Source organism: Pan paniscus, chromosome 1 (assembly GCF_029289425.2).
Source record: "Pan paniscus chromosome 1, NHGRI_mPanPan1-v2.0_pri, whole genome shotgun sequence".
Lineage (NCBI taxonomy): Eukaryota > Metazoa > Chordata > Mammalia > Primates > Hominidae > Pan > Pan paniscus.
Window position 1 is genome coordinate 48,428,162 of NC_073249.2, and position 22,052 is coordinate 48,450,213.

Sequence of the window (22,052 nt, forward strand, 5' to 3'; positions counted from 1 at the left end):
TGGCATTAGCATTTTTGAAACCTCCAGGGAGGATACTGATACGCAGCCAGGGTTCCCAATTACTGCTCTAAAGAGAGTGGCAGCTATCTCATGGTGGCCTCCTGTCCACCCGGGTTTGTGCCTTGTACTGTTTCCCAAAGCTGGGTCCAAGAATTTCCTGTGGCACAGCAACCACTGGAGTACTTTTAGAAAATTAAGACTTCGTCTGGATGTGGTGGCTCACGTCTGTAATCCCAGCACTTTGGGAGGCCAAGGTAGGCGGATCACCTGAGGTCAGGAGTTCGAGACCAGCCTGGCCAACATGGTGAAACCCTGTCTCTATTAAAAGTACAAAAATTAGTCGGGCCTGGTGGCACATGCCTGTAGTCCCAGCTTCTCGGGAGGCTGAGGCAGGAGAGTCACTTGAACCCAGGAGATGAAGGCTGCAGTGAGCCAAGTTCGTGCCATTGTACTCCAGCCTGGGCAACAGAACAAGACTCTGCCTCAAAAAAAAAAAAGAAAAGAAAAAAAGAAAATGAAGACTTCTGGAGGGTGGGCACAATGGCTTATGCCTGTAATCCTAGCACTTTGGGAGGGGAGGCCAAGGCAGGCGGATCCCTTGAGACCAGGAGTTCGAGACCAGCCTGGCCAACATAGTGAAACCCCCTCTCTACTAAAAATACAAAAATTAGCTGGGCGTAATGGTGCGTGCCTGTAGTCCCAGCTACTCAGGAGTCTGAGGCAGGAGAATTGCTTAACCTGGGAAGCAAAAGTTGCAGTGAGCCGAGATCATGCCACTGCACTCCAGCCTGGGTGACAGAGAGACTCCATCTCAAAAAAAAAAAAAAAACCACCACCAGCAAAAAAGGCTTCTTGGCCTTACCCCAGACTTCCTGAATCCAAGTCTCTGGGGACAGGGCCCAGGAATCTGCATTTTAAACAGCTTCCCTGAGATATGAAGTTCATAAATTATCGAGATCCACTGGACTGAGCCATCCCCTTCCAGTCAGGGTTCTGAATCCTACATGTCTCATTCCCATACCCTGAGCAAAAGTTCTGCCAACATGACATATATCCTTGAATGTGTATCTCAGCACCCCATACCAACATGTACAGATCAGCCTCTAGCAGTGGACACCTTCCAACAAGACACCAATGTCCTGTAATCCACATAAGGGCACACGATGACACACTGGGATAACATCAGTTTACATCCTAGTATTAGTAATGCATTATCTTCTATCTCTGTGGTTATGTTCAAAAGTAGTCCAGCCTCTGTTAAAAAAAAAAAAATCAGGTGGCTTGAATTTTAAAAGGATCCCATTTAAAGCTGTAGTGGGTCAGAAACTCTGAAATTCTCCCAAACACTGTTGGTGGAAGTCTAAATTGGTACAGCTCTACTGGAAAGCAATTTGGCATTATTGTTAAAAGTTATAGAAGACATTCATATTTTTTGAACCAATAGTTCCACTTATTATATTCAATAGTTAAGGAAATAATCTGTAATATGGGCAAAAACTTTCGCAGAGATGTTCATTAAAGTGTTATTTATAATTGTGTAAAATTGGAAACAGAATGTCGAATAAATTACAGATCATCTTTGTGATGAAACATTATATCACCATTAACATTTATGTTTATAGGCCAGGTATGGTGGCTCACAACTGTAATCCCAGCACTTTGGGAGGCCGAGATGGGAGGATCACTTGAGCCCAGGAGTTCAAGACCAGCCTGGGAAGTATAGTGAGACCACTTCTCCATATTAAAAAAAAATTTTTTTTTTAATTAGCCAAGCGTGGTGCTACATGCCTGTAGATCTCGCTACTCAGAAGGCTGAGGTGGGAGAATCACTTGAGAACAGGAGATGGAGGCTGCAGTGAGCCATGATCACACCACTGCACTCCAGCTTGGCCAAGAGAGTGAGACCCTGTCTCAAAAAATAAAATAAAACAAAATTTAAAAATGTATGTTACAAAGAACATGTAATGACATATACAGATATTTGAATAGAGCAGGATACAGAATATTAGTAGAAAATGATTTCAACTATCACACACGCACACAACCTGTATACAGGCAAAAACCTGAATGAATATGGTTTCCTCTGGGGACTATGCTTAGTGATGGTTTTATAATTTTTGATATACTTTTCCATATTTTCTAAATTTCCTATTTTTTTTCTGTCAGGTGGCTGAATTATATTGAGTCAATCAGGAACACTAAGCAAGGATTAATTTTAAAAGGCTGCTCAAGGCTGAGGTGGTTGAAGGAGAGAGCTGTGTTCTTCTGTAAAGTCAGGGCAGAGTCAAACTGCCATGAGATTCAAGGAGGCACCAAAGCCCCCGGCTCAAGGTAACCAAATCAAGTGCCATTAGCCATGTCCCCCAACCCTTCCTAGCAGTGAATCAGTGGCCTTCCCAGGAGGTGTCTGTTGGACGTGGCTGTCTCACAGAGGGATCACCCTCACCTGCCCCCTCCCGCCAAGAGCCAGTCACCTCTGTCAGGAACACAAGGGCCGTTAAGTGATTCTTGCAGTCTGGGTCCTGGAGGAACCTGATGATGGAGCTGAAGAGGGGGCGGTTGTGCCAACAGTTATTGATGACCAGGGACCTATCAACAAGAGCACAGTGTTCAGGTGAGGCCTGGGCCGCAGGAGAGGGCCAAGTGAATGGACAGCCCTCCAGCCATGGACCCAGGTGCAGCTCACCTGGCCAGCAGAGTGACTCCGTCATAGTGTCTTTCAGGATTGACGAGCAGCCCCCAGACCCCATGTCTCTGAATAGAAGACACATAGTCCCCATATCCAGAACTTTGAATCAAGGTCTTCAGGGCCTCCATGGTAGAACTGGAGAAAGGGCCGAAAACAGATACTAAGTCATTCACCATCTGCGCTCCTCTCCCTCACTGACCACCTGCCCGACTCCCAAAGCTTTCTCAGGATCATGAACTGCTGGTGGTGGGACAGCCCCCAGAGATCCAGGCTAATATTTTACAAGTGAAGCAACTGAGGCCAAGAGAGATGTGGCATCTGCAAGGTGACACAGCGAGCCAGCAGAAGGGTAGGAATGCAATCCAGGTCTGTGGACCCAGATGTGTGTTTTATCCACAGTATTGATCTCATTTTGGTGCAGAATCTCTGCATCAGCCTAGTAGGCCAGGTTTAAAGAAGGAGTCTTTTCTAAAAAGTCCAGACAGCTGGACTCGCACCAGTAATCCCAGCAACACAGCAGGCTGAGAGAAGAGGATGGCTTGAGGCCAGGAGTTCAAGACCAGCTTGGGCAAAATAGCAAGACCCTGTCTCTAAAAAAATAAAATAATAAAATATAATTTTTTTAAGCCCAGGGACACTTCTTGAAATGATGCATGGGGAACATGTTAAATGCCCTGGCAGGAGGGTGTACAGAGGGTATTCAGGCTCAGTAGGCTGACACCAAGTCAGGCAAAGGTGCTAAGCTGATGGTCCCTGGAGCATAATCACTAGCAAACACCAAAGGTACCTTATGGGGTCCATCCATTCAGCTATGTGTTGCTGATCCTGGCTTATTTCAGTGTCCCCTTCAACCACCAAAAAGGAGATCTGGAACAGCAGGGCCATGAACAAGGAGGAGAAGAAGGACCGCACCTCCATCTGCCAACTGGGTTCCAGCAGGAGCTCATGGATGGCCCTGGTGGCCTTGGAGGGAGGAGGAGAGTGAAGCATTATCGTATCTTCAACTCATAGGTCCTGTCACCAGGAAATCTCTTTCCACAACCCATCACCATGACAGACTTGCCCAGTAAAACCCATGCTGCTAGAGCAAGTGAAGACTAAATTAGTGTGAGCCAGAAAAATAAAGGGCAATTTCTAGAATGTCATTGTTTTAAAGCGCTCTTCTAATCATGGTGGTTGTTTTAGTCTCTTACCATCTTTGAGAGTTAAAGAGCAGCTGGGAAATCCAGTTCTTCTATCTCCCTGACAAAGCAAAGTTAACTGGAAAACCCTCCCTGCAACCCAACTCCAAGACTGCCATTATACTGTTCTACCAAACACCGATACCTAAAAGGTCAAGGCCAAAGAGCCCAAGGCAGCCGAGAACAGGACAGCAGGGAGTCCCCTTCCCCACCCCGGCCCCCCTCTGCTGGCCTTTCCATACAATCAATGGTGAGATCTCTGTTCTGTGGCTGGGCTCCTGGTCCTTTGGTCTCCAGTGTGGAGTCAGCCTCTGGAGCAGGTAGTCCACGATCATTTCGTAGCCTTTGGGGAAGGATGCCAGGATTTCCCAGGGTTTGCAAACCCCCCTGCAGAGTCAGAAACCCACGGACACAGTTACCCACTCCAGGTAACCCACTCTCCACAGGCCCCACAGTGCTTCCAGGGGAGGCGACTCTAGGCTCCTTTGCCCAGGCCCCTAGCTCCCCTGGTTTTTTCCTCCTTTCTTGTCTCTCTCTTCATTATCCCCTCTCTCTTTTTCCTTCTATTCCTTTCATCTTGCCATCACCTCCAGACCTCCCTGTTCTCTGTCATCTCACACAAATCTGGAAATGTTCACTTGGTCTGTGAACCTGGTTTGAGAAAATATCTGAGGCCAAAGCTTGTTGTCCACACTTGAATGTGTCAGATCAGTGAGAAGAGCCTCCCTGTGGGTCCCTTCTCTCTGGCCTGTCCAAGCTTTCACTACCCACCCACCCTCAGACCACTGCATCTGTCTTCCAGGCTTTCCCCTGTCATCCTTAATACCCAGCATGACCACACCCCTCTTCAGGCCAGGTCTGATCACCAGCCCCGCACAGCACCCCCAGCCTCACCCCATACACAAGCTCTCTCTCCTCTATCATTGGGCACATGCCTTTCCCTTTGCCTACCATGTCTCCCCTCTCATTTTTACCTGGCAAAATCACACTCAGAAGAAAAGTACATATCTGAAAAGCATTTGCTACAAATAACATAAAATTTTAAGAAAATTTGCTTAATGTCCTCAAGAAGTCATGGCCTTTTTGAAACAGGAGGGGAAAGCATTGAGGAAATGAAGGTGAGATAAAAGGTGAAGACAGACTTTCACAGCTGGCAAACAATACACGCATGCTCTGGGGACAAAAACAAGAGAGAAAAAATGAGTCATCAGTGAAAGAATGGCAATGAGACTGACAGCCAACTTCTCCACAGAAACAGTGGAGAGCAGAAGACAGTGGGATAAACCTTCCAAGTGTGGAACAAAAATAAACATCAACCCACAAGTTCCCAGCAAATCTATCATTTAATGCAGATTTGCTTTATTTGTAGATAAACAAAAATAGATGGTTTGATCAATAGAGCCTCGCTAGAGGATAAACTCCTAAATAATACCTTTAGAGGTATTGTTTTCTCTTTCCCATTTAGGGAAAAGAAAAATAATTTCCTAAGGAAAGTTTGAGGTGCAAGGGATGGTGAGCAAATAAAATGGTAAATATGCCTATAAATCTAAACACAATATTAGAGTAAGAATGAGCATAACAGCACTGTTAATAATAGCAAGAAGCTGGAAACAACAAATAGTCATTAAAAAAAATGGGTAAAATAAGTTTGTAGTTATCGTACAATGAGATATTATAAAACAATTAAATAAGCTTGGTCTGGCTGAGTGAGATGGCTCACACCTGCAATCCCAGCACTTTGGGAGGCCGAGGAGGGAGGATTGCTTGAGCCCAGGAGCTCAAGACCAGCCTGGGTGACATGGTGAGACCCATCTGTACTTGAAAAATATACAAAAAAGGAAAATAAATAAATAAACAAGCCTGGTCTAATAGATGACTTTGCATGCAGTAGAGAATATAAATTTATTTCAAATAGCCATTAAACATATAGTAAAATTGATAACATTAATCTTCCTGGTCTATACACACAAAAGAACCCCTCAACACATTCTCAAAAGGAGAAGACATTTAGATCATATTTTCCAGTTATCATCCAATAAAACTAGAAAAAGATGATCAAAATATCTAACCACTTGGAAATTAAAAGGTTAAAGAAAGAAACCTGTATACATTTGTATAAATATGTCATTAGATGTTGTAATGGCATTTGGTATTTCAAAGCCTATTTTTTATTTTTCAAAAAACTCAGCAGATTTTACCATTTCTTTGTGTTGAAAGCATTCAAAAGCCTCTCCTCTGGCTGTTTTGTAATATATGATACCTTACTGTTGACCACAGTCACTCTACTATGCCAGAACTTTTTCTTCCTATCAGATTATAACTTTGTCCAGCCGGGTGCAGTGGCTCACCCTGTAATCCCAGCACTTCAGGAGGCCAAGGCAGGCAGATCACCTGAGGTCAGGAGTTTGAGACCGGCCTGGCCAACATGATGAAATCTCATCTCTACTGAAAATTCAAAAATTAGCCGTGCATGGTGGTACAGGCTTGTAATCTCAACTCCTCGGGAGGCAGGCAAATCGCTTGAACCCAGGAGACAGAGGTTGCAGTGAACCAAGATTGCACCACTGCACTCCAGCCTGGGCTACAGAGCGAGACTCTGTCTCAAACCACCCCCGACCCAAAAGAAAACACTCTAATTATATGATATCAACCTTTTATTAAACAATTCCACATGAGTGGAAAAAAAATACTCAGCAGATATAGACTAGAAAGACACTTCCTTCTCATGATAAAGGAAATTAACAACAAGCAATCCTAATTTCCCTAGTAAGAGAGTCTACACAATCTGCTAGGACAGAGCAAGTCCACTCCAGCCCAGCTCTCGCACCAGTTAAAACTAAAAACACTGGACAAATACAAAAAGCAACTACCTCCCAACACTGGAAAAACAACATTTGAGTGAGTTTCCCAGAATTCTTTTTTCTCTATTATCTTCCAGCTTTGACCCGAAGGTGACCCGAGTGCTGAACTATGCAGCAGGCACAGGCAACAAAATCTCTTAGTAAAACTCTGTCTCTCTGGCCAGAGGACTGGGAAAATGGGTCCTTGTGAGTTGGAGAAGTATGGGTGGAATCTTTCTTTCTTTCTTTGTCTCTTTCCTCTCCCAAGCTCTGTCCTGAGAGTGAGTCCAGATGCAGAGCTGCACAGTAGAAGCAGTTGGGGCAGCAACAAAAGCACACAACACAGGGCACTGTGGCCCACTGAGTGTAGGGGTGGGGGAAGCGCTATTTTTTTCTCTCTCTCTCTTTTTTCTCATTTCATCACCCTGAAGCCAGATCCAGTTGTGCAGCTGTAGCAGCACAGGCAGCTAAAACTCTGAGAGATGGCCGGGTACATTGGCTCACACCCATAATCCCAACACTTTGGAAGGCCAAGGCAGAAGGACCCCTTGAGGCCAGGAGTTCAAGACCAGCCTGAGCAACATAGTGAGATCCATTCTCTAAAAAATGAATTTAAAAAATAGCAGGCATGGTGGCACATGCCTGTAGTCCTAGCTACTTGAAGGCTGAGGCAGGAGGATCACTTGAGCCCAGGAGTTCTAGGTTGCAGTGAGCTATGATCACGTCACTGCACTCTAGCCCGAGTAACAGAGCACGACCCTGTCTAAAAATAATAATAATAATACTTTAAGTAGACATTTTAATCATGCTGCATGAGGTAAAGATGTACATAACTGAAATAAATGGAAAGGTCTGGAGTGGTGGATCACACTTGTAATCCCAGCACTTTGCGAGGCTGAGGCGGGAGATCACTTGAGCCCAGGAGTTCAAGACTAGCCTGGGCAACATAGAGAGACCCTGTCTCTACAAAAAGTTTAAAAAATTAGCTGGGTATGGTGCCATATCCCTGTAATCCCAGCTACTCAGGAAGCTGAGATGGGAGGATAGCTTTAACCTGGGAGGTTGAGTCTGCAGTAAGCTATGATCATGCCACTGCACCCTACCTGGGGCAACAGAGCAAGACTCTGTCTCAAAAAAGAACTAAAGAAAGAGAGAGAGAGAGAGAGAAGCAAAGAAACAAAGAAAGAAGTGGAAAGACGGATTTTCTCATGTTCTTAGCTGAGGAATAAGCTATTTTTTAAAAAAACCAAATGGAAATTTTAGAACTGAAAAACACAATATCTGAAACAAAAATTCACTGGATGAGATCAAGAGGAAAATGGAGATTGCAGAGAGAAGGGTTCATGAACTTGCAGATGAATCAATAAAAATTATACCAATCTGAAGAACTAAGAAATTAGAAAAAAATTAACAGAGCTTCAGGGACTTATAGGACACCATTAAAAAGTCAAATATTCATGTCATTGAAATCTTATAAAAAGAAAAAGAGACTTGTACAGAAAAAAATATCTGAAGAAATAATGACCTAAAACTTCCCAAATTTGGTGAGAGACATACATTTACAGATTCAAGAAGTGCAGTGAAGTTCGAACAAGATACATCAATCACAAGACACATTGTGATTACATTAAGAGCCCACTTGAGTAATTCACAATAATCTCCCTTTCTCAAGATTCTTAGCTGAAAAAGCCCCTTTGCCATTGTCTCAGTTTGTATTGTGCTGCTATCACAAAATCTCATAGACCGGGTAATTTATAATAAACAGAAATTTATTGGCTGGGCACAGTGGCTCACGCCTGTAATCCCAGCACTTTGGGAGGCCAAGGCAGGCAGATCACTTGAGGCCCGGAGTTCGAGACCAGCCCGGCCAACATGGCAAAACCCCGTCTCTACTAAAAATACAAAAAAATTAGCTGGGTATGGTGGTGGGCTCCTGTAATCCCAGCTACTCAGGAGGCTGAGACAGGAGAATCACTTGAACCCAGGAGGCAGAGGTTGGAGTGAGCAGAGATCATGCCATTACACTCCAGCCTGGGTGCCAAGAGCTGGTGACAAGAGTGAAACTCTGCCTCAAAAAAAAAAAAAAAAGAAGGTAAAATTGAAACATTCTCATATGGAAGAAAACTAAGAATTTATCGCTCAAAGACATGCTCTAAATTAAATGCTAATGAAGTTCTTCAAGCAGAAAAGAAATTGTATCAGAGTGAAAGTTGAAATTTTAACAATGAAGATAAAGCAACAGAAATGGCAAATATATGAGTAAATGTAACAGACTGTTCTTCTCCTCTTAAGTTTAAAAATATGTATGACTATTGAAAGCAAAAATTGGGCCGGGCAAGGTGGCTTACACCTGTAATCCCAGCACTTTGGGAGGCTGAGGCGGGCGGATCACTTGAGGTTCAAGGAGTTCAAGACCAGCATGGCCAACATAGTGAAACCCCATCTCTACTAAAAATAGAAAAATTAGCTGGGTATGGTGACGTGCGCCTGTAATCCCAGCTACTTGGGAGGCTGAGGCAGGAGAATCGCTTGAACCCAGGAGGCGGAAGTTGCAGTGACCGAGATCGTGCCACTGTGCTCCAGCCTACAAGACTCTGTCTCAAAAAAAAGTAAGTAAGGTAAAAGAAGCTGTATAGTGAAAGCTTCTACATTTTCTCAAAATTGTGAAATACTAACTCTAAGCAGACTATGGAAATTTAGGTATGTAAGTAGACTATAAAACTTTAGGTATATAAATGCCCAGGAATCTACTAAAAATTGGTACAAAGAATCAAAATCTAATAGATAAGTTAAAATAGAATGCTTAAAAAAATTCAAACAATTTGAAAGAATGCAGGAAAGGGGAACACGGGAATAAAAAACAAAGGGGAAAAACAAAATAAATCATAAAATGGTAGACTTAAATCCAAACATATTATTAATTACTTTAATTATAAATGATTTAAATACACAAACTAAAAGGTAGAGATTGTTAGGTTAGATAAAAACACAAGTCCAACCATATGCTATATTAAAAAAACATTTTAAATATAATTATACATATTAGTTAAAAGAATGGAAAAAGATATACCACACAAATACAAACTGTTTGAAAAGCAAAAATGGCCATACTAACATCAGACAAAGGGAACTTCAGAACAAAGAGTATTACCAGGGACAAAGAGGGACATTAATTAATGATAGAACAGTCAGTTCATCAAGAAGATGTAGCAATCTTAAATGTATATACACCTAATGAAATACATGAAGCAAAAAATGATAAAACCGAAGGAACAAATAGATAAATCCATAAGCATATTGGGAGACTTCAACACTCCTCTCTCAGTAACTGACAGAATATGTAGACAGAAATTCAGCAAGGTTATAAAAGTCCTGAACAACACTGTGTTGTTCTATAACCTAACTTACAGAACACTCCAGGCAACAACAGCAGAATACACATCCTTTTTTTTTTTTTTTTTTTTTTGAGACAGGCTCTCACTTTGTCACCAGGCTGGAGTGCAGTGGTGGGATCTCAGCTCACTGCAACCTCCACCCGCTAGGTTCAAGTGATTCTCCTGCCTCAACCTCCTGAGTAGCTGGGTATACAGGTGTGCACCACCGTCCCTCGTTAATTTTTGTATATTTAGTAGAGACAGGTTATCACCATGTTGGCCAGGCTGGTCTTGAACTTCTGGACTCAGGTGATGCAGCCACCTTGACCTCCCAAAGTTCTGGGATTACAGCCATGAGCCACTGCGCCTGGCCAGAATACACATGCTTTGTAGGTGCACATGAGCATTCCCCATAATATACCACATTCTGGGCTACAAAACAAATCTGAGCAAATTTTATAGAATAGGAATCCCATAAAGTATGTTATCTGGCCTTAATAAATTTAAACTAGAAATCAGTAACAGAAATATACCTGGACAATCCACAAATATTTGGAAATCAACAATACTTCTAAGTAATTCGTGGGTGAGAGAAAAAGACTCAAGGAAAATTAGAAAAAATTTTTGAACTAAATGAAAATGAAAATACAATATATCAAAATTTGTTAGATGCAGGTAAAACTATGCTTAGGGGAACATTCATAGCATAAAAATGCTTATTTTAAAAAAGAAGAAAGTTCTCAAATTAGTAATTTACATTTCCACCTTAAGTGACTAGAAGAAGATGAGCAAATTAATAGATAATCTGAATGACCCTAACTACTAAATAAATTCAATCCATAGTTTTAAAACTTCCAACAAATACAACTCTAGATCCAGTTGGTTTCAGTATTGAATTCCACTAAATGTTTAGAAAAAAAGTAATACCAATTTTACACAATTTCCTCCAAAAAATAGAAAATAAGAAAATAGGCTGGACACGGTGGCTCACTCCATTAATCCCAGCACTTTGGGAGGCCAAGGTAGACGGATCATGATGTCAGGAGTTTGATGACAGCCTGGCCAATATGGTGAAACCCTTGTCTACTAAAAAATACAAAAATTAGCTGGGTGTGGTGGCACATGCCTGTAGTCCCAGCTACTCAGGAGGCTAAGGCAGGAGAATCGCTGGAACCTGGGAGGTGGAGGTTGCAGTGAGCCAAGATCGTCCCACTGCACTCCTGCCTGGGTGACAGAGCAAGACTGTCTCTCAAGAAAAAACAAAGAAAAAGAAAAAGAAAAAGAAAATACTCCCAAAACAATCTTTTGAGTTCAGCATTATCTTGGCACAAAAACCCAAGACAGTACAAGAAAAAAGAGAAAGAATAAATGAGTGAAAGAAAAAACTACAGACCAAATATCTCCCATGAAAAAATCCTCAACCAAATAGACACAAAAGTCCTCAACAAAATATTAGCAAATCGAATCCAGCAATATGTTAAAAAGATAATACATCACAACCAAATGGGGTTTATCCTGGGAATGCAAGACTGCCTCCACGGTCAAAAATGCAATTTATTATATTAACAGAATACAAAAGAAAAACCACACAATTATCTCAATAGATGTAGTAAAAACATTTGTGATAATCTCCATTAGTGGTAAACACTCGCAACAAACTAGAAATAGAAGGAAACTTTCTTAACTTGATAAACGACATCTAACATCAACAACAACAAAACCCTACCATCTAGCACCATACTTAATGGTGAAAGACTGAAAGTTTTTCCTCTAAGATTGGGAATAAAGCAAAGATGTCCACTGTCATCACCCATACTCAGCATTATGCTAGGAGTCCCAGCCAGTGTAATAAAGCAAGAAAAAGAAACACAAATTTGGAAGAAAAAGAAACACTATAAACTGCTTCTATTTACAGATGATATGATGGTTTATGTAGAAAACTCCAGTGAATCTATTAAAAAGCTCCAAGAACTAATAAGTGAAACCTCACTTATTGCAGGATATAAAGTCAATGAAAGTCAATATACAAAAATTGATGTTATTTCTATGTAGCAGTAGTAAACAATTAAAAAATTTAAAAAAATTATGTACCATTTACAATTGCACAAAAATACTTAGGTATAAAACTAACAAAATATTCGCAAGATCTGTGTGTTGAAAAATACAAAAGACTGATGAAAGAAATTAAAGACCTAAATAAATGACAAGATACGCTATGTTCATGGACCAGAAACTCAATATTGTGAAGTTGTCAATTCTCCTTATACTTATCTATAGATGCGACATAATCCCAATAAAAATATCACCAGCATATTTTTAAATAAATAAATATTCTATTTAAATTATAAAATTTATACGGAAAAGTGGGCCAGGCGTGGCGGCTCATGCCTGTAATCCCAGCACTTTGGGAGGCCGAGGCAGGCAAATCATGAGATCAGGAGTTTGAGACCAGCCTGGCCAACATAGTGAAACCCCATCTTCACTAAAAACACAAAAATTAGCCGGGTGTGGTGGCACGCACCTGTAGTCCCAGCTACTTGGGAGGCTGAGGTGAGAGAATCACTTGAACCTGGGATGTGCAGTTTGCAGTGAGCCAAGACCATGCCATTGCACTCCAGCCTGGGTGACAGAGTGAGACTCTGTCTCAAAAAAAAAAAATTATATGGAAAAGCAAAATAAAATAGCCAAAACAATTTTGAGAAAGAGTTATAGGCCAGGTGCAACTGCTCACACCCTGTAATCCCAGCACTTGGGCTGAGGCGGGAGAATCATTTGAGCTCAGGAGTTTTGAGACCAGCCATGCAACATGGCGAGACCCCGTTTCTACCAAAAAAAAAAAAAAGGCTGGGTGAGGTGGCATGTGCCTGTGGTTCCAGCTACTCAGGAAGTGGAAGTGGGAGGATTGCTTCAGCCCAAAAGTTCAACGCTGCAGTGAGCTATGATTGCACCACTGCACTCCAGCCTGGGTGACAGTCAGACTCTATCTCAAAAAAAAAAAAAAAAGTAATAAAATTGAAGAACTCATCCTACCTGATTTAATACTTAAAATAAAACTACACTATTAGAGACAGTACGGTATTGATGAAAGAACTGACATATAGCTTAATGGATCAGAAGACAGCCCATAATTAGAGGCACACAAATACTGTCAACTGATTTTTTTTTTTTTTTTTTTTTTTTTTAGGCAGGGTCTCACTCTGTCACCCTGGCTGGAGTGCAGTGGTGTGATCTTGGCTCACTGCAACCTCCACCTCCCCAGTTCAAGTGATTCTCATGCCTTAGCCTCCCAAGTAGCTGGGATAACAGGTGCAAGCAACCATCCCCGGCTAATTTTTGTATTTTTAGTAGAGATGGGGTTTTGCCATGTTGGCCAGACTGGTCTCGAACTCCTGACCTCAAGTGATCCGCCCACCTTGGCTTCCAAAAGTGCTAGGATTACAGGCGTGAGCCACCACGCCCAGCCATCAATTGATTTTTGATAAATGTGCAAAGACAATTCAGTGGAGAAATGATAATCTCTGCAACAAATGGTGCTGGAACAATTAGACTTCTATATGCAACAAACTGAACCTAGTCCCATTCCTCACGCTTTCTAAAAAGTTAAGTAAAAGTGAAATATAAATATAAAACACAAAAGTTAAAACTTCTAGAAGAAATCATGGAAAGAAATACCTATGACTCTAAATATGATCCATAAGAAACAAAACACTGGATTTCATCAAATTACAAACTTTTGAACTCTTAAGAGAATGAAAAGACAATCCACAAAATGGGAGATATACATGAAAATTGTATATCTGACAAAAGACTTGTATACAGAATATATAAAGAACTCTCAAAACTCACCAATAAGAAAACAAACGACCCAACAATGAAATGGGTAAAAGACTTGGATACTTGACTAGAGAAGATATATGAATGGCAAAGAAAGACATGAAACGATGCCCATCATCATTAGTTGCAATTGAATTAGGGAAATGCAAATTAAAACCACAATGAGAGGCCACCACACACTTGTTAGAACAGCTATCTATATATATATATATATTAGACAGCATCTCACTCTATCTCCCAGGCGGGAGTGCAGTGGCACGATCTCGGCTCACTGCAACCTCCGCCTCCCAGGTTCAAGCGATTCTCCTGCCTCAGCCTCCTGAGTAGCTGGGATTACAGGCCCCCGCCACCATGCCTGGCTAATTTTTGTATTTTTAGTAGAGATGGGGTTTCACCATATTGGCCAGGATGGTCTTGAACTCCTGACCCCAGATGATCCACCCACCTCGGCCTCCCAAAGTGCTGAAATTACAGGCGTGAGTCACCGTGCCCAGCCGCTACTTTTTTCCTTTTTTTTTTTGGAGATGGAGTTTCGTTCTTGTTGCCCAGGCTGGAGTTCAATGGCGTGATCTCGGCTCACTGCAACCTCTGCCTCCCAAGTTCAAGCAGTTCTCCTGACTCAGCCTCCTGAATAGCTGGGATTACAGGCACCCACCACCATGCCTGGCTAATTTTTTGTATTTTTAGTAGAGGCGGGGTTTCACCATGTCAGCCAGGCTAGTCTCAAACTCCTGACTCCCAGGTGATCTGTCCACCTGGGCCTCCCAAAGTGCTGGGATTACAGAAGTGAGCCCCTGCTCAGGTCCTGAATATGTTTTAAGAAGAAGCAAATAGACTATTGGGGGCATGTACTTGTGGGATCGAAAGTCACCTACTTTTGTGACTGATCTGCTATCTTCAATAGTGTCAGGATAACTTCAGTGTAGTACTGGGACAGCAGATACAGGATCTTCTTAATGGTCTTTTGGGCTGTGGTTTCTGTAATGCTGTTCATGTGGTAGTGAATGTACTGGATGATTTCTGGCACCTGAAATGAGGGAAAAGGAGGTTCTTTCCAGACACTCAACACCAGCTCACCAGCATCCACATAACTAGGCACCCACTTCACCTGTAGAGCTGCACATGATGCACACATAGCATGCCCAGACCAAAAAAGTCACCGTCCCACTGCACTCTGCTCTGGTCAGGCCATACCCTCAGGACTGTGGACTGTCTTGGACCCTATGGGGCCTGAAACAACCCCATGTTGGATGCTAATCCACCATATTGACTTTTTTGTTGTTGTTTTTTTTTTGACACAGAGTCTCGCTGTGTCGCCCATGCAACTGGAGTGCAGTGGTGAGATCTCAGCTCACTGCAACCTCCACCTCCTGGGTTTTATCGTGCCTCAGCCTCCCGAGTAGCTGGGATTACAGGTGCACATCACCTCTCCCGGCTGATTTTTTTGTGTTTTTATTGGAGACAGGATTTTACCATGTTGCCCACGCTGGTCTCGAACTCCTGGGCTCAGGCAGTCTGCCCACCTAGGTCTCCCAAAGTGCTAGGGTCACAGGCATGAGCCACAGCGCCTGGCCTACAATATTGACTTCTTTTTTTTCTTTTTGTTTAATTTTTTCCTTTTCTTTTCGTTTTGGTCACCATATTGACTTCTGATTAATCTCGGTTCCCAGAATACCTCTAAGATTTCTACTTGATCTTTTTTTTTTTTTTTTTTTAGACAGAGTCTTGCTCTATCGCCAGGCTGGAGTGCAGTAGCACCATCTCAGCTCACTGCAACCTCCACCTTCTGAGTTCAAGAGATTCTCCTGCTTCAGTCTCCCGAATTGCTGGGACTATAGGCACTCACCACCACGCCCAGCTAATTTTTGTATTTTTAGTAGAGACAGGGTTTCACTATGTTGGCCAGGATGGTCTCGATCTCCTGACCTCCTGATCCACTCGCCTCGGCCTCCCAAAGTGCTGGGATTACAGGCGTGAGCCACCGTGCCCGGACTTACTTTATCTATTGTTGCTGTAAATCCTGTCCTTAGGTCGAAACAACCCTTACCATAAATCCTGCCCTTAGGGCAGATTTGCGTAGCATTCTTGCTTTTTCCTGAGGGGTTGATTTTAATTGCCCAACACATTCCTTCTCTAAGGTATATTTGTTAGTTTCTTAGAGACAGGGTAGTGGCATGCTCATAGCTCACTGCAGCCTTGATGTCCTGGGCTCCAGTGATTCTCCCACCTCAGCCTCCCAGTAGCTGGGACTAGAGGCACACCCACCATGTCCGACTCCTATTGTATAGAAGCCCTGGGCCATGGTGGGTGATGGCTGGGGGGTCCACCATCTCATCTCGCAGCCTCCTGGGACATGGCTTCTGTTTTGTTTTTTGTTTTGTTTCAGACGGAGTCTGGCTCGGTCGCCCAGGCTGGAATGCAGTGGCGCAATCTCAGCTTACTGCAACCTCCACCCCCCGGTTTCAGGTGATCCTCCTACCTCAGCCTCCCAAGTAGCTGGGACTACAGGCACACGCCACCACGCCCGGCTAATTTTTGTATCTTTAGTAGCGATGTGGTTTTGCCATGTTGGTCAGGCTGATCTCAAACTCCTGACCTCAGGTGATCCACCTCCCTCAGCCCCCCAAAGTGCTGGGATAACAGGCGTGAGCCACCACGCCGGGTCTTTTTTTTTTTTGAGACGGAGTTTCCTTCTGCCTCCCAGGCTGGAGTGCGGTGGCGCAATCTGGGCTCACTGCAACCTCCGCCTCCTGGGTTCAAGCAATTCTCCTGCCTCTGCCTCCGGAGTAGTTTCTTTCTCAGAAACTGGATTCATCAACCTCTTTCTTTGACCTCTCAGCTTCCTTGGATTTTAAGGGTAGCTTTATACAGACCTGCCCACCACGGAACAGACCCCATATTTTAAGAGGGACAAAATAGAGAGCAGCCAGGGGAGACCAGAACCATGTCTGGAAACCATGTCATGAAGAATGAAGGAAGAATCTAAGGATGAGTAACTTAGAGAGAGGAAGCCAGAGGGCATAGGATTGCTGCCTCCGAATGGTCTCAAGACTATTATGGAGGGAGAGAAGAGTCAGTCCTTGCTGTTTACTGGCCATGTGGGGTGGAGGCAACAGGTGGTGGTCCGCATGAACTCTAAAGTCATACTACCTGGATGTGAATTTCACCTCCCCACTTACCAACTGTGTGAGCTTGGGAAAGCTTTTCATCCTCTGCGCTCTATTTCCTCACGCAAAATATGAGGACGATTTTACCCAAATCAACAGTTCTGAGTTAATGCATCTGAATTGGTTGGAACAGTGTCTGTTACCTAGTAACTGCTGACGAAACTTCAGTAATTAAGGCTCATGGCGTCTTTGAGCCTTTTCTCATTTTGTTTTTCTTTTGAGACAGGGTCTAGCTCTGGTGTTCCAGCTGGGGTGCAGTGGCGCAGTTATAGCTCCCTGCAGCCTCCATCCCGTGAGTTCAAGCTATCCTCTCATCTCAACCTCCCTAGTAGTTGGGACTACAAGTGTGTGCCACCATGCGCAACTAATGCTTTTGATTTTTAGTAGAAATGAGGTCTCACTATATTGCCCAGGCTGGTCTTGAACTCCCAAACTCAAGCGATCCTCCTTCCTGGGCCTCCCAAAGTGCTGGGATTACAGGTGTGAGCCACTGCACCTGGCCTTCTCGTTTCTAAAGAGAAAATAATTCTTACAACAGATATGTTGTAAGAATTCAATACAAGAATATGTAAAAGAAACTAGCACAGTATATAGCACCTAGCATTAGTAACACTTGAATATTAATTGAATTCTGCATAACCCAAGAAGGTAAACTTGGGCCAGGGACTAGAAACTATGGGGATGCAGACTTCAGTGTGCTGTAAGTTAGAACTTTTAGATAAGGAAAGTGGTTCACCCTTATACACTGTTGGTAGAATGTAAATTAGCACAACCATTATGGAAAATTCCAACATTATGGAGGTTATTCAAAAAACTAAAAGTAAAACTACCAATACCACTTATGGGTATATAGCCAAAGAAAATGAAGCCAGTGTCTGGAAGAGATATCTGCACTCCCCTGTTCATTGCAGCGTTTTTTGTAATAGCCATGATAGGGAAAGAACCTAAGCTTCCAACAACAGATAAATGGATAAAGAAAATGTGGCATATACACAATGGAATGCTATTCACCCTTAAAAATGAAGGAAACCCTGTCATTTAACAGTATACATGAACCTGTTTTGTTTTGAAAAACAAAACAAGCCAGGTATAGAAAAACAAATACTGGGTGATCTCACTTAGATGTGGAATCTAAAAAAGTCAAACTCATAGAAGCAGAGAGTACAATGGTGGTTACCAGGGGCTGGAGGTGAGGAGGATTGGGGAGATATTGGTCAAAGGATACAAAATTTCACTTAAACAGGAGAAATAAGTTCAGATCTATTGTACAACGTGGTGACTATTCTATACTTGAAATTTGCTAAGACAGTAGATTTTCAATGTTCTCACTACAAAAAAAAAGTATGTGAGTTAATCAATATGTTAATTAGCTTGGTTTAGCCATTCCACAATGTATACATATTTCAAAATATCATGTTGTATGCCATAAATATATATCCTTTTTGTAAATTAAAAATTATTTTTTTTAAAAAAGAAAGTCATTTACAAATACAAATGAGCTATGGTTTAAGGTAGCGAGGGCCTCAAGATTGCTTTCAGCACCATCTGGGTGTCCAGTGGTCTGGGGTGCTCTCGAAGAGATTACGAGCATTGTGCTCGCTTCACAGATACTAAAATTGGAATAACACAGAGAAGATTAGCATGGCCCCTGCACAAGGATGACCTGTAAATTCGTGAAGCATTCCATACAAAATAGATTTAAAACCTTAAAAAGAGATTACAAGCATCAAGTGGGGAGTTAGAGTAGTTGACCTTTGGGGCCCCCTTCAACTTATCAGTGGTCTGCTCTGAGGCATTCAATCAAAAGGCAATCCAGGCCAGAGAAGTGGAAAATGTAAGATCCTGGAACTGCTCATAGGACCTATAGTGGAGAGGTCATAAGTGAGTTAGAGAAGTGGGTTAGGCCATTAAAAGAAGAGGGACTCCATCAGTCCATCAGGTATTTTAAAATACTATGATAAAAAGGACAGCTAAACTGTGCTGTCTTAATTTTTTTATTAATGTTTTTAAGAGATGGGGTCTTGCTACATTGCCCAGGCTGGTTTCAAACTCCTAGGCTCAAGTGATCCCCCCCATCTCAGCCTCCCAAAGTGCTAGGATTACAGGTGTAAGCCACTACGCCCAGCCCTACGCTGTCTCAATTTTACTGAGAACCAGTCCCAGCTCTCATAAAGGAGTCTCTGTATTTCATCTCTATTTATGTTAGTGTGTCACAAGTTTATGGATATATATTATATTTATATTTATATACACACACACCCCTGAATTATCCCTCCTAAATAAACAAGAAGGCACCTATAGATCTAACATATCAAATACTGTCTGGAAGCAGGAAGAATGACTGTGGTCTTTCCTGGTCCTAGCAGGCCCTAGCAGTCTGCTATAGCTTTGACTCAATTCTTCTTCCCATCCTGGTGGAGATGGAAGCCAGATGGTCAACCCTTCCCAAAGAAGAGTCTTTTCCACAATCACAACTCCTCATTTAGCCTTTTCTCCTCTGGGTTGAAGCATGTGATTCTTTAAACTCAAACTGGTAGGAGATAGAACAAGACCCAAAACAGAACAGAAAGGAAGAATCCTTAAATTGACCTTGAGCCATTAGGTCCCCCAGAGCTGCTACCTTCCCGATCTCTGGAATCGTGTACTTCAGGATCATCTTTAACATCTTGGAAGCTGCAGAGATGTCACGCCTGCTGGTGTTGGTCATGGCCTCCATGCTCACCGTGATCATATCTGCTCTCTCCTCAGGGGTCAGGTATTTCTTGAAGAACTGAAGAAAGAAGAACAGCTGTCTCCACAATGTCAGCATCCCAACTTGGGTCTGCCCCAAAGCCTCTGGCTTCCAAAGAGACTAATCAACCAGGGGCCAGTGGAGGCAGCCCCTGGTCAGCATCTGGCTATTCCGTGGTGTGAGCCAAGCCTCAGAGTGCCACCAGCTCTGAAGTCTCCAGGAAGGAGCAATGGTCCTGACAACTTGATACAGAGGACAATGCAAAAGGCTTTTCTACTTCCATTTGGAATGCAAGCAAGTGAGTCCATTGGAAATTAGTTCTGACGTTTACTGAGCTTGCAGCATTCCAAAGCAAGTAGGAGTGCTATTATGTACAGCAGACATGCCTCATGCCTCTGAGCCTGCACCTGCATATCCACGTGAAGCTCATTCACTCAAACAATATTGAGGCCCAGCTCTGTGCCTGGTTCTATTGCTGGGAGCTCAGGACAACTGCGACTAAGACATACAATGCCTTTACCCTCAAGGAATTTACCATCAAGTCAGGGCAAGTAAACAGGCAGTTATGGTGCAATGTCAGTGATACAGTTTGGCTGTATTCCCACCCAAATCTCATCTTGAATTGTAGTTCCCATAATCCCCATGTGTCAAGGTGGTTACCCTCATGCTGTTCTTGTGATAGTGAGTGAGCTCTCACAAGATCTGATGGTTTTATAAGGGATGTTTTCTCCTTTGCTCAGCACTTCTCCTTCCTACTGCCATGTGAAGAAGGATGTGTTTGGTTCCCCTACCGCCATGATTCAGACCCAAGGAAAAAGAAGGACAGAGTTCCAGGCAGAGGGAACAGAATATGCAAAGGCCTGGAGTGGAAGGAAGTTCAGCCTAACTACTGTGTCCTGCAAGGGAGACCTGGGCCAGGTGGAAAAAGGAGACTAAGACAAGATGAGGCAGGACAGTTACAGCAGGGACCAGATCATGAAGGGTCTTGTGGGTCAAGTGAACAAGTTTGGACTTTAGAATGAGGACAGTGGGGATTCAATGCAGTCTGAAAGGGAATACTACATCTCAGCATTTGCATTTTAGAAATGCAGTTCTCTGACTGTAGCATAGAAAGTGATGTGACAAGAAGCACAGTTGGAAACAGGATGATCAGTAAGGGGCTGCTGGAGTGACCCAGGCAAGAGATGCTGGGGGCCCCACAGTGGGGCTGGAGCAGAGTGGACAAATTCAAGAGCTATCCAGGAGGCAGAATGAACAAACCTGGTGTTGAATTGGATGTGAAGAGTGAGGGAGAGGAAAGAGCAAGGGATGACTCCTGGATTTCTGACTGTAGTGATTTGAGTTGATTGAGCCTGGAGACACCATATCTAAGACAACCAATATATCTTTTTGTGTTTTTTGAGATGGAGTCTCGCTCTGTCGCCCAGGATGGAGTGCAGTGACTTGATCTCGGCTCACTGCAAGCTCCGTCTCCCAGGTTCACGCCATTCCCCTGCCTCAGCCTCCCAAGTAGCTGGGACTACAGGCGCCCGCCACCATGCCCGGCTAATTTTTTTTTTTTGTATTTTTAGTGGAGATGGGGTTTCACCATGTTAGCCAGGATGGTCTCGATCTCCTGACCTCGTGATCCACCCGCCTCGGCCTCCCAAAGTGCTGGGATTACAGGCATGAGCCACCACGCCCAGCTAAGACAACCAATACATCTTTACTGAATAAAAAAAATTAAGGCTAGGCTACAAATAAGGTACAAGGGCACAATCTGTAGGAGGAGAATAGGGTTGACTATACTTCTTTTAAAGAACTCTCTTGGCCAGGTGCAGTGGCTCATGCCTGTAATCCTAGCACTTTGGGAGGCCAGCGCGGGTGGATCACCTGAAGTCAGGAGTCTGAGACCAGCCTGGCCAACATGGTGAAACCCCATCTCTACTAAAAAATACAAAAATTAGCTGGGCGTGGTGGCACACACCTGTAATCCCAGCTACTCGGGAGGCTGAGGCTACAGAATCATTTGAACCCAGGAGTCAGAGGTTGCAGTAAGCTGAGATCATGCCACTCCAGCCTGGGCGACAGAGAAAGACTCTATTTCAAAAAAAAAAGAACTCTCTCAGTGACCTCAAGCCTCAGTCAACTCAAGTGCAGCTAGGGAATGAATCTTACCCCTCCAGCCTGCTCTCCATGAGACCTTGAGCTTTGGAGACACTCCCCTGGGTGAAGGAGTACTCCTCTGTGGCCCCAC

The 22,052-nt window shown here is 43.3% G+C and overlaps 1 protein-coding gene and 1 non-coding gene across 2 annotated transcripts in view; one reads left to right on the forward strand and one right to left on the reverse strand.

Moving 5' to 3' along the window:
* LOC100978719 (maestro heat-like repeat-containing protein family member 7) overlaps positions 1-22,052 on the reverse strand; it is a 32,680-nt gene that overhangs the window by 5,175 nt on the left and 5,453 nt on the right. The window contains exons 4-9 of the mRNA XM_057301265.2: positions 19,706-19,855; positions 14,794-14,945; positions 4,113-4,257; positions 3,477-3,652; positions 2,687-2,824; positions 2,475-2,589 (exon numbers count right to left, since the gene is read on the reverse strand). Coding sequence (XP_057157248.2) covers positions 2,475-2,589; positions 2,687-2,824; positions 3,477-3,652; positions 4,113-4,257; positions 14,794-14,945; positions 19,706-19,855 — 876 coding nt within the window. The remainder of the gene's footprint in view (positions 1-2,474; positions 2,590-2,686; positions 2,825-3,476; positions 3,653-4,112; positions 4,258-14,793; positions 14,946-19,705; positions 19,856-22,052) is intronic.
* On the forward strand, positions 18,676-18,778 carry LOC112438296 (U6 spliceosomal RNA). Its single transcript, XR_003026753.1, has one exon. It is a non-coding gene; the product is annotated as a U6 spliceosomal RNA (small nuclear RNA).